A 12,042-nucleotide genomic window follows, 5' to 3' on the forward strand; every position below is an offset into this window, starting at 1 on the left:
GGCAAGTCACCGAAGTCAAAGTCACACTAAGAACAAGTGTAACAAATGAGCCACACCCATTCCCCAGGAGAGTGGGCAGAGTGCGGAGTGCAGCTGGCAGGGCAGCCCAGAAGTGTAACACATGAGCCACGCCCATTCCACAGGAGCGTTGCTGGGGTGTGGTGCAGCTGACGGGGCAGCCCACAAGTGTAACAAATGAGCCAGGCCCATTCCCCAGGAGAGTGGGCAGGGAGTGGAAAGCATGTGGTGGGGCAGCCACAAGTATAACAAATGAACCACGCCCATTTCCCAGGAGAGTGGGCAGAGTTTGGCGAGCAGGTGGTGGGGCAGCCAGAATTATAACATATGAGCGTTGGAAGGCGGACCTCGGGGGAGGTCGGAGAGACCACCCAGGGGGGCCCCCACACTGTACGAAGTAGTCGAGCACTGCTGAGAAGCCTCCTAGGAGAGGTCCTTCTCCTATACCGTACTAGCACAGTAACACCACCACACAGGACTCGAGGTTGTTTATCAAGACGAGCAGTTCTTTATCAGCATTTAGGACGTTACGGTTATCGATATATACAAGGGGGGATCGAGGGATCCGCAAGAGTCTCAAAGTCTTTGGTAGGGACGGGGTAGCGGGACAGTCTTTAGTAGCAGCTGGGTACGAGGGTACCTTAGGCCCAGTTCTTGATCCTCAAGCTGGAGGGACTCCGGGTCTCGGAGTGGTCGAGCCGCGACGGCGTCAGCAGGGCTCTAGCGATCAGTTCGTGGAGCTTGAGCCGCGACTAGGTCAGCAGGGCTCTTAAGGTGTTTCAGTTCAGCTCGAGCCGCGACGACATCAGCAGGGCTCCGGGGGAGGTTCCAGCGAGGTTGGGGCGCGACAGCGTCAGCAGGGCCCCGATGTTCCGTGAGGTTCCTTGTCTCAATAAGGTGGAGCCGCGACGCAGTCAGCAGGGCTCGTGGTATAGTGTCAAGCAAGAGTTCTTCTCCGTAGGGTCAGCCGCGATTCCATCAGCAGGACTCTTGACTCCGGGATACAACTACTGTCCCATTTCAGTTCAGCTCGAGCCGCGACGACGTCAGCAGGGCTCCGGGGGAGGTTCCAGCGAGGTTGGGCCGCGACAGCGTCAGCAGGGCCCCGATGTTCCGTGAGGTTCCTTGTCTCAATAAGGTGGAGCCGCGACGCAGTCAGCAGGGCTCGTGGTATAGTGTCAAGCAAGAGTTCTTCTCCGTAGGGTCAGCCGCGATTCCATCAGCAGGGCTCTTGACTCCGGGATACAACTACTGTCCCATTGCGGGGTTGCCCCAGATATAGGTCTGGAGCCCTTTGATGTCCGGACCCTTGCGCCTGGGGGGTGGAGAGGCCGGGCTGGGAGAGGCCAGACACCCAGCGGGAGAGGCGCCAGGCCCGGGGAGGCCGGAGGACGATCGCACCTAGGTGTTGAGGGACGGTGGGGGTCCCATCGAAACTCTCCTCCTCCGGGAGTGGTGAAGTGGCCATGTGGCGCCCCCTGGCCAGATCTTGGTGCCTCGATGTCGGGGCTTCACTGGGGCCGAGGCCGGAGGGAGCCGGGCTGCGTGGGCTGGTGCGTGGAGCAAGCATGGGGGGGACCCCGAAGGGATGAGGGGTCCCTGTGCGGCCTGGAAAAGGGGGCCGCTGAGGCGGGTGTAGGAGAACGGGTACAATCCAAAGGGGGCCTCGGAGGGAGGAGGGGTCCCTGGCGGCCTGAAAGGGCGGCCCGTGTAGGCCGGTGCGGGGGACGAGCACAATCCAAGAGGGTTAAGACCACGCCACGAGGCCGGGTCCAACAATGAGCCACGCCCATTCCTCAAGAGAGTGGGCATGGTGTGGCTAGCAGGTGGTGGGGCAGCCACAAGTGTAACAAATGAGACACGCCCATTCCCCAGGAGAGTGGGGAGGGTGTGGCCAGCAGGTGGTGGGGCAGCCACATGTGTAACAAAGGTGCCACGCCCATTCCCCAGGAGAGTGGGCAGGGTGTGGCGAGCAGGTGGTGGGGAAGCCGCAAGTGTAGCAAATGAGACACGCCCATTTCCTAGGAGAGTGGGCAGGGTGTGGCATGCAGCTGGTGGGGCAGCCCACAAGTGTAACAAATGAGCCACGCCCATTCCCCAGGAGAGTTGCCAGGGTGTGGAGTGCAGCTGGTGAGGCAACCCACAAGTGTAACAAATGAGTACGCCCATTCCCCAGGAGAGTGGCCAGGGTGTGGTGCAGCTGGTGGGGCAACCCACAAGTGTAACAAATGACCACTCCTATTCCCCAGGACAGCAGCCAGGGTGTGGCGAACAGGTGGTGGGGCAGCCCACAGGTGTGACAAATGAGCCAAATCCATTCCCCAGGAGCATTGCTGAGGTGTGGCGTGCTGCTGGCGGAACAGCCCAGAAGTGTAACAAATGAACCACACCCGTTCCCCAGGAGAGTGGGCAGGGTGCCGATTGCAGCTGGTGAGGCAACACACAAGTGTAACAAATGACCATGCCGTTCTCCAGGAAAGCAGCCAGGGTGTGGTGCAGCTGGTGGGGCAGCCCACAAGTGTAACAAATGACCACTCCTATTCCCCAGGAGAGCAGCCAGGATGTGGCGAACAGGTGGTGGGGCAGCCCACAGGTGTAACAAATGAGCCACGCCCAATCCCCAGGAGCATTGCTGAGGTGTGGCGTGCTGCTGGCGGGACAGCCCACAAGTGTAACAAATGAACCACGCCCGTTCCCCAGGAGAGTGGGCAGGGTGTGGAGTGCAGCTGGTGGGGCAGCCCACAAGTGTAACACATGAGACAGGCCGATTACCTAGAAGCGTTGCCAGGTTGTGGCGTGCAGCTGGTGGGGCAGCCCATAAGTGTAACAAATGAGCCACTCCCATTCCCCAGGAGAGTGGGCAGGGTGTGGAGTGCAGCTGGTTGAGCAGCCCCCAAGTGTAACAGATGAGCCAGGCCCATTCCCCAGGAGAGTGGGCAGGGTGCGGTGTGCAGCAGTTGGGGCAGCCCACAAGTGTGACAAATGACTGCGCCCAGTCCCTAGCAGCGCGGCCAGGGTGTGGTGCAGCTGGTGGGGCAACCCAAAAGTGTAACAAATGACCATGCTCATTCCCCAAGAGAGCAGCCTGGGTGTGGCAAACAGGTGGTGGGGCAGCCCACAAGTGTAACAAATGAGCCAAATCCATTCCCCAGGAGAATTGCTGGGGTGTGGCGTGCAGCTGGTGGGACAGCCCACAAGTGTGACAAATGTGCTACGCCCATTCCCCAGGAGAGTGGGCAGGGTGTGGATTGTAGCTGGTGAGGCAACACACAAGTGTAACAAAGGACCATGCTATTCTCCAGGAGAGCAGCCAGGGTGTGGTGCAGCTGGTGAGGCAGCCCACAAGTTAACAAATGAGCCACTCCCATTACCTAGAAGCGTTGTCAGGTTGTGGCGTGCAGCTGGTGGGGCAGCCCACAATTGTAACAAATGAGCCTCTCCCATTCCCCGGAAGAGTGGGCAGGGAGCGGAGTTCAGCTGGCGGGGCAGCCCACAAGTGTAACAGATGAGCCAGGCCCATTCCCCAGGAGTGTTGCTGGGGTGTGGTGCAGCTGGTGAGGCAGCCCACAAGTGTAACAAATGAGCCAGGCCCATTCCCCAGGAGTGTTGCTGGGGTGTGGCGTGCAGCTGGCGGGACTGCCCACAAGTGTAACAAAAGAACCACGCCTGTTCTCCAGCAGAGTGGGTGGGCAGGGTGCGGAGTGCAGCTGGCGGGGCAGCCCGCAAGTGTAACAAATGAGCTACTCCCATTCCTCAAGTGAGAGGGCAGGGTGCAGAGTGCAGCTGGCAGGACAGCCCACAAGTGTAACACATGAGCCAGGCCCATTCCCTAGGAGCGTTGCTGGGGTATGGCGTGCAGCTAGCGGGACAGCCCACAAGTGTAACAAATGAACCATGCCCGTTCCCCAGGAGAGTGGGCAGGGTGCGGAGTGCAGCTGGCGGGCCAGCCCACAAGTGTAACAAATGAGCTACTCCCATTCCACAGGTGAGGGGGCAGGGTGCATAGTGCAGCTGGCAGGACAGCCCACAAGTGTAACACATGAGCCAGGCACATTCCCTAGGAGCGTTGCTGGGGTGTTGTGCAGCTGGTGGGGCAGCCCACAAGTGTAACAAATGAGCCAAGCCCATTCCCCAGGAGCGTTGCTGGTGTGTGGCGTGCAGCTGGCAGGACAGCCCACAAGTGTAACAAATGAGCCACGCCCATTCCCCAGGAGAGTGGGAGGGTGTGGTGTGCAGCTGGTGGGGCAACCCATGAGTGTAACAAATGAGCCCCTCCCATTCCCCATGAGAGCGGGCAGGGTTTGGCGTGCAGCTGGTGGGGCAGCCCACAAGTGTGACAAATGACTACGCTCATTCCCCAGGAGAGCGGCCGAGGTGTGGTGCAGCTGGTGAGGTAGCTCACAAGTGTAACAAATGACCACACCCATTCCCCAGGAGAGTGGGCAGGGTGTGGCATGCAGCTGTTGGGGCAGCCCACAAGTGTGACAAATGACTACCCCCATCCCCCAGGAGAGTGGCCAGGGTGTGGCGAGCAGGTGGTGGGGCAGCCACAAGTGTGACAAATGAGCCACACCCATTCCCCAGGAGAGTGGGCAGGGTGTGGAGTGCAGCTGGTGGGGCAGTCTGGAGCACACTGTCACACATACATAATTAAAACAAGTTGTGGTGCCGCTCAGTTATTTATAGACAACATTTTTTACATTCAAATGGCTACTGAATTTGCACAGACATTCAGTTTTACCAATACAACTATATAGCACTCAGGGGCATATTATCAAGACAGCTGCTAAAACGGCGATAATGGGCTTGATAATATGCTCTATGGAATTCCAATTGAAGCCCATGTTAGATGTCCTTCGCGGCGATAATTTTATCTCCTGTCTTGATACTATGCCCCCTAGACATTAAAGTTGGACATCAGGTTTCGGTGAATATTTATCATTTGGCCATCATCAAGTAAATTGGCTTGATGTGTTTTTATCCTATTAAAATCTACATTTCCATCATACTTCAGAATAACAAAAAAGTGCTTTGTTTGTCTTTTCTCAACTACTGATATTTTTTGAAAAATTAGTAAAATTCATTTACTGATATTTAAATGCTATCCTACAGTATTTCTATTCACACTCAGCACTTAGTCGGATCCACTGCAGCCCCCCCTCACAGAGCCTTGAGACCCTCACGGGTGAGTAGGAGCGCTGTACAAACCCTGACTGATTGATTGATTGATTGACACTCCCTGTACACCAAAAGCTGCATAGTTTCCTTTACAAAATGCTCCCAGTTTGTGGACAGAGAAAGAAAGAAAAACAGCAATCCCCATGTTAAAAGAATAAGTAGCAATTTATCAGAAGACATAGCCTGACATTTGACCTCTGTCTTGGAACACACAGTAGATGTGACGAGATGAAACAAAATGTGAAGACATCTCTATTGCATATTCACCTTCTGAACTTCAGCATAGTTATTTTGGGAATCTTGAATCACCCCCCTCCCCTGACCCCTCACCACACACTACTACTTCCAGCACCTATATAATCAGGCAACAAAAGTGGGAATAAGTTACAGAGCGAGAGCGGTAGATCTGTAGAGAATTCTTGATTTGACAAACCCTCTTGTTAAGATGGCTACTTTCAGGGAAAGCTTCTTTCCACACATTTTACATTTTTCCAGCAGAGCGGCACATGGCCAACCATAGATTCTGTTAACAAAAGTGAGGGGCCTGCCAACACCAACATGGCCACCATCTGTTCATTCCTCACTACCAATATCCAGCCAGGTCTGTTACTGGTGGAATAGATGCACCTACATGGGACTCTCTTTCTGGGTTTGAGTGACATATTGGGGACCCTGAACAGAGACTCTGATCCTGGATTTGCGAGTGTTTTGGGGGGACTCTGAGTGTATAGTAACTTATGGTGATATAGAATATTGTAAAGTTTTAACACCTTACGAGCATAAAATTGCATATGGTGATATTATTAGAAAGATATTTGTGTTCCCTGATGAAGTCCTTGTTGAAGGGCGAAACGCGTTGGCTGGGCTGGATGTTCAATATGTGAAGAATTACTTTTTTGAAAATTCACCTCTATGTCTATTTGTGAGTTTATGGACTAAAAGGAAGAATCTCGGTACCTATCTGGATGGACTTTGGCCTGAATAAATTCTCTTCTTGTCCCTAATATGGGTACTATTCCAATGCCCCAGTGGTGATTTGGAGAGCACTCCCTATTCTGTTCTTAAGGCTTTCATACAGTCACCACATCAGCACCTCCTCTCCTAGGATAATGGATCTCTTATAGGACCCGTACCTCAACGGAGGTCCCAAAACCTCGAGGAGAGAATCAACACCTCTTTTGAGTCCTCCGAGTCCTTGAAGTGAGCACTCGCCACTCCGTGGGCTCGGGGTCCCAGAACAACAGAGATGTGTACTTAAGGGTGGAATAGGAGGAGCAGTGGGGATCAGTGTATGCGGTGTCTATCCCCCTGAACTCTGATGAGAGCATACCCCAGGTTCCCGTATAGAGGGGGGACCGCTACAGAGTTCAAGCACAAGAGGGGACCATGATGGAAGAGCACATCACGGACTGCGGTAGAGACCTTGACATAGGGGTTCATGCCTGAAGGCAAGATGGAAGATGGGTCACTGGGGAAGAAGGCAAGATGGAAGATGGCATACTGTGGAAGGAGGCAGGATGGAAGATGGGTCACTGGGGAAGAAGGCAAGATGGAAGATGGGTCACTGGGGAAGAAGGCAAGATGGAAGATGGGTCACTGGGGAAGAAGGCAAGATGGGTCACTGGGGAAGAAGGCAAGATGGAAGATGGGTCACTGGGGAAGAAGGCAAGATGGAAGATAGGTCACTGTGGAAGGAGGCAGGATGGAAGATGGCATACTGTGGAAGGAGGCAGGATGGAAGCTGGCACACTGGGGGAGGAGACAATATAAAATATGGCACAATGGAGGGAACGAGATGGAAGATGGCACACTGGGGGAGGAGACTAGATGTAAAATGGCACAGTAGGAGAGAAGCCAAGCAGGGAGATTACTCACTGGGGGATGAGCCGATTTGGAAGACGGAAAACTGGGAGAGAAGACAAGCTGGAATATGATCACTGGGAATGAGAGGATGTTTGGAAGATGCCTCACTGGGGAAGAAGACAGGCAGGGAGATGACTCACTGGGGGAAGGGACAAGATGGAAGATGGCTCAATAAGGGAGGAGACAAGATGGAAGACGAAACACTGAGGGAGGAGGCAAGCTGGAATATGGATCAATACAAGAGAGGTTGAGTAGGAAGATGGATCACTGGGGGAGAAGACGAGCTAGAAGATGGCACACTAGGAGAGAAAGGAAGCAGGGAGATGACTCACTGGGGGAAAAGGCAAGCAGGAAGATGGCTGACTGGGGAGAAAGCAAGCTCGGAGATGGCACACTAGGGGAGAAGGCAAGTTGGAAGATGGCCCACTAAGGGATAAGTCAAGCAGAAAATGGCACAACTGGGAGAGGAGGCAAGTGGGAAGATAGCACACTAGGGGAGACGGCAAACTGGAATATGGCTCACTGAGGGGGGAGACAAGTGGGAAGATGGCTCACTTGAGGAGGAGGAGTAATGGAATATGGCTCATTGGGGAGAAGGCAAGTGGGAAGATGGCTCACTCGCGGAGAAACAAGTGGGGAGATGGCTCACTCGAGGAGGAGGTGAGATGGAATATGGCTCACTGGGGGACAAGGAGAGATGGAATTTGACTCACTAGGGGACGAGGAGAGATGGAATATGGCTCACTGGGGGACAAGGAGAGATAGAATTTGACTCACTAGGGGACGAGGAGAGATGGAATATGGCTCACAGGGGTAGAAGACAAGCAGGAAGACAGCTCACTGGCCTGGCGGAGACTCTTTTACTTTTGCGAGATCAGAGGTTATCTCTTTGAAGTGCTTATAAGGGGGGGGGGGTGATCAGCTGAAACGCCTCCTCTGCTCACTCACCCCCCTGAGTCAATCGCAGAGTGCGCCTGTGTTTACTTTAGAAGCAGCTTGAAATGCGCGTGTGTGTTACACGAGGGGCGGGTTTAGGCCGCCAGAGTGTTCATAAACACCACACTGGGCTGATTACCAGCTGACACCAGGATGAAGTTGAAAAGCCTAGTTTACAGGCACAAGTTCATTCAGAGGATAGAGAGAGAGAGAGAGAGAGAGAGAGAGAGAGAGAGAGAGAGAGAGAAAGAGAACATGAGAGACAGAGAGAGAGAAAGGAAGAGGGAGAGAGAGAGGAGAAAGAAAGACAGGGAGAGAAAGGAAGAAGGAGAGAGCGAGAAAGTGGGAGGGAGAGAGAGAAAGAAAGTGAGAGATCGTGAGAGGGAGAGAGAGAAAGTAAGAGGAACAGTGGCAGACAGAGAGAGCACAGAAGAGGATGAGACAGAGTGGGGAGAGAGATATGAAGAGAGAGGAAGAGATACAGAGAGAGAGAGAGCGGAAGAGGGTTAGCGTAGATGAGCGAGAGAGAGTGGAGTTGGGACTCATGCTGTGCTGTGCTGTGTGTGGCATGTGAGGGACAATACACGGGTTTGTGTGAAGAAGAATGATCGCCTTCAGCTCTTCTGTGCTCATTGTTTAAACGTGCACGAGTGTGGTGTGTTTAGGTTCACGAGAATGACACTGGGGTTCCCCACTGCATGTGTGTGTGTGAGTGTGTAAAAGGCCTCTGTCTCTGCTTGTGTGAGTGACCGTGTCTGATTCGTCAGGGGAGATGCAGGAACGCTCCCTGGTTTGTGTGGTGTCCCCGCCCACCACAAGCGGACTGGCATATATCTAGTTCTACCTTATGGAAGTCTAGCCATCCTGTCATGAGCAGGGCCGTTTCTAGGTGTTTTGCCGCCCTAGGCGAGAACTGCAAAATGCTTCCCCTCCCTTTTACTACCATCACTCTCTCCCCCTGTCATCCAGGTGTCGGGGAATAGAGGCCTGCTTTGCTGCCTCTCTAGCTCATCTGTATTAAAGTAAGTCATCTGTGTCAATTGTTGCGGCTATGTAAGTTATTGCCCTGTTCTGAGGGGTATTAACTCAGTTATGCTATCATGGGCTTGAGTTGGGAGAGCAGTAGGGCTGCTGGCCTCTACCACCTCCAATCACACCCAACACGGGCAGATACACGGACCCACGCAGAATCACACCAACCCACAGTATGCTGCTTTATGGGGCGAGATTCTAGAGACCGAGCAAGCTTTATCTTAGACAAGATATCGAGCAATGCCAGGATAATCGTTTTCGGGGCGGGCCCGGTACCAGCTGTACATTAATATCACAGGCACACAGGACTCTTGGTACTTAATGGATGGAAGGCCCCATGTGATCTCAAGCATTTGCAGTGCAATAGGTCTCGCATTTACGCGAGTTTAAGCTATTGGCACTGTAAATGACGATGCCTTTTATTTCTGTTTTAAAAACCAAAACATAAATAAAAGGCATTGTCATTTACAATGCCAATAGCTTAAACTCGCGTAAATGCGAGACCTAGTGCATTGCAAATGCTTGTTCAAAGTGCGACAGAATACTAATGTGCCGTTCAAACGACACAAGCACTTCCTTTTACCCACCTTGATGTATTTTAACTTAGCCTGGAAAAAAAAACTCCTTGTCAGTTTTTTCATTCTCTGTAACCCTCTCCAAAAGCTTGTTCCAAGCAGGAGACCACCACAAGGCCCCCACATGTGAGATCTGTAGTTTTAAAAGTGCTGTCTGGGTTTTTTATTTAAACAGACCGGGACGTCACTTTTCGATTTTTGCGCCAATATATTATGTACATGTTTCTGCTGCATGGTTTTCAATCCGCATTAAATAGCCCGAAGAGCTGGTGGGCCCCCATGGCGACAGTAATGTTAACACAGGGACAGGTGACAGTAACGGGGGAAGCACAGCTGCAGTGCATTACCAGAGTACGGAGGCCAGAAGACAATAATACAGGCTCACAGTAGCAGACGCTACCGGCAGAGGGCAGTGTAACATCTGTAAAGGTGCACAGAGCACGCAGCACTCACGGTACACCTGCCTTTACGATACATCAACAGTGGACTGTAAAGGAAGGCATGAATAGAAACAGGAATATACTGCCATGAAACTTGAGACGTTGCTTCTAAGAGCCAGGCCTGGTCCAGCAGTCCCTGTGGCGTGGTAAGGCTGCGGCCTACTGGTGTTTTTAGGCCCTCATTCCATCTAGGTTGGAAAAATGCATGTGTGCTCCAAGTGAGGCCCTTTGAATGTGAGTGACAGTGGGAAGGGGGGCAGGGGAGGTGGTGTATCCCATTATCACTTTCCCGACCACCAGACTGCAGCTCATGGTACAGCACAGACTGAACGCATGTGAGAACATATGCAGCACTTTTCTCGTGTCCCGCTATTGACACACTGCCCAGGGGCACAGACGGGTTCAACAGAAAAAGAGCCCCCATTGCCGGAATCTGCATGGTTCTCGCTTTCTGGCCTCCGTTCAGTGGCATGACAGAAAATGATGCCCAGCCCCTACTCCCTGCAGATTGCGATGAGGGGCCCGTGACTCTGCCGAACAACAGATATTCATTGACCCCCGAAAAAATGGGGCACTGAGTCCTGAAGGGTTGGGGCCTTCTGTACCCTGGGACTGCATTACGCGCATGCATGCATGTTTAGTTTTTTGCCTACCTCCCCATTTTGCCGCCCTAGGCGGCCGCCTAGCCTTGCCTAATGGTAGAAACGGCTCTGGTCATGAGCCGTGTAGGCCTCGAGAAGGCGGGGTGCAGTCGAACCAGCGATCGAAGCCCTCTCTACCCCCATGTAGAAGGTTTTCGAGAACCTTGGATGGTACAGAGTAGGCACGTACGACCCTGGTTCCTGGCAGATGACCCCTCAAAGGCAACATTTCATGTCTGGAAGTGTGAATATTAGGGGCAACATTTACGGGATTTTGGCATAGGGCAGCTCAGCAAGGCATCTTGCTGCGCTGTCCTATGAAAAAGTTAGAGGGCAGGAATGCACCGTATTTATGCAACGCAGTGACTTCCTTTACTTCCTCCCCGTGCTGGCGCCATTTCAGCAGCCTAGCACCAACCTAGGCACCCTTGCACCATGGTGCAAGGGTCCCTCCTTTACATTCAGGATTTTGCAGGGGCACCTTCCCCTGCAAAAAAAATACCAAAAGGCGTTTTCCGCTTTCTATGTCTGCTGCAGAATACAGCACACACGGAAAGAGGAAAAAACAAGGAGAAAACTAAAAGAAAGAAACATATTTTTCTTCATTACACCTAATCTCTGGAGGCATAAGGATTTGCCGCTTGTCCAGGTTTACATCAGTTTGTAAATCTGGAGCAGCGTCAAAATCTATGGGTGTTGTCTGGGAACTCCCAGCGCAACGCCCATGGAATGTCTCCTGGGCACAGCGTAAGACAACGCAGCAATTTGCACTGCAATGCCTTACCCATCAGTTATGAGGCCACTCAAAGTCACGCAGGGAGCTTTGCGTAGCTTCATAAATCAGACTGAGAGCCCTGAGTCACAATGTACCACATTCCGCAGTGCAAAAGGGACGCAGGGTTCTCATAAATTAGCCCCTAGGATTTTAGTCACAGATCATGGTTAATACTCACTTTAGCAGGCACTCGGTCACCGCCACCAGCGTGAGAAGGAGCAGCCACTTCATGGCTCTTGTCGTTGGTTCAAGGTACACAAGACGAAGGAAGGTGACTTCTGCTGTCAGGGGCTCCTTATATACCACAGAGCTCTGACTCCTGCTCACACAACTTACAAAGCCCAAAGAGAACAGTAAATAGGAGAAGTAAACATCTCACCCAGAGCTTTGTCATGGTCCACACCTAGACTCTTATCATTTCTAAGTTCTTGTGATGTTGAGAAACGCACACTTTCCATTATAGGCATAACTCCACGCGCATGACCTTTGACATATGGTGTGCTTGAATGCACGAGATCCATCACCTAATGCTGTATGGGCAAACAGAGAAACCAAACATGCCTATGACCTGTGGCGAGAGTGCT

The 12,042-nt window shown here is 52.6% G+C and overlaps 1 protein-coding gene across 1 annotated transcript in view; it reads right to left on the reverse strand.

Moving 5' to 3' along the window:
- Window positions 1-11,739, reverse strand: part of LOC146808570 (pepsin A-like) — a 78,184-nt gene extending 66,445 nt beyond the window's left edge. Inside the window, exon 1 of the mRNA XM_085620642.1 lies at window positions 11,637-11,739. Coding sequence (XP_085476768.1) covers window positions 11,637-11,689 — 53 coding nt within the window. The 5' untranslated portion in view covers window positions 11,690-11,739. The remainder of the gene's footprint in view (window positions 1-11,636) is intronic.
- Window positions 11,740-12,042: the final 303 nt, after the last annotated feature.

Source organism: Triturus cristatus, chromosome 8 (genome assembly GCF_964204655.1).
Source record: "Triturus cristatus chromosome 8, aTriCri1.1, whole genome shotgun sequence".
Lineage (NCBI taxonomy): Eukaryota > Metazoa > Chordata > Amphibia > Caudata > Salamandridae > Triturus > Triturus cristatus.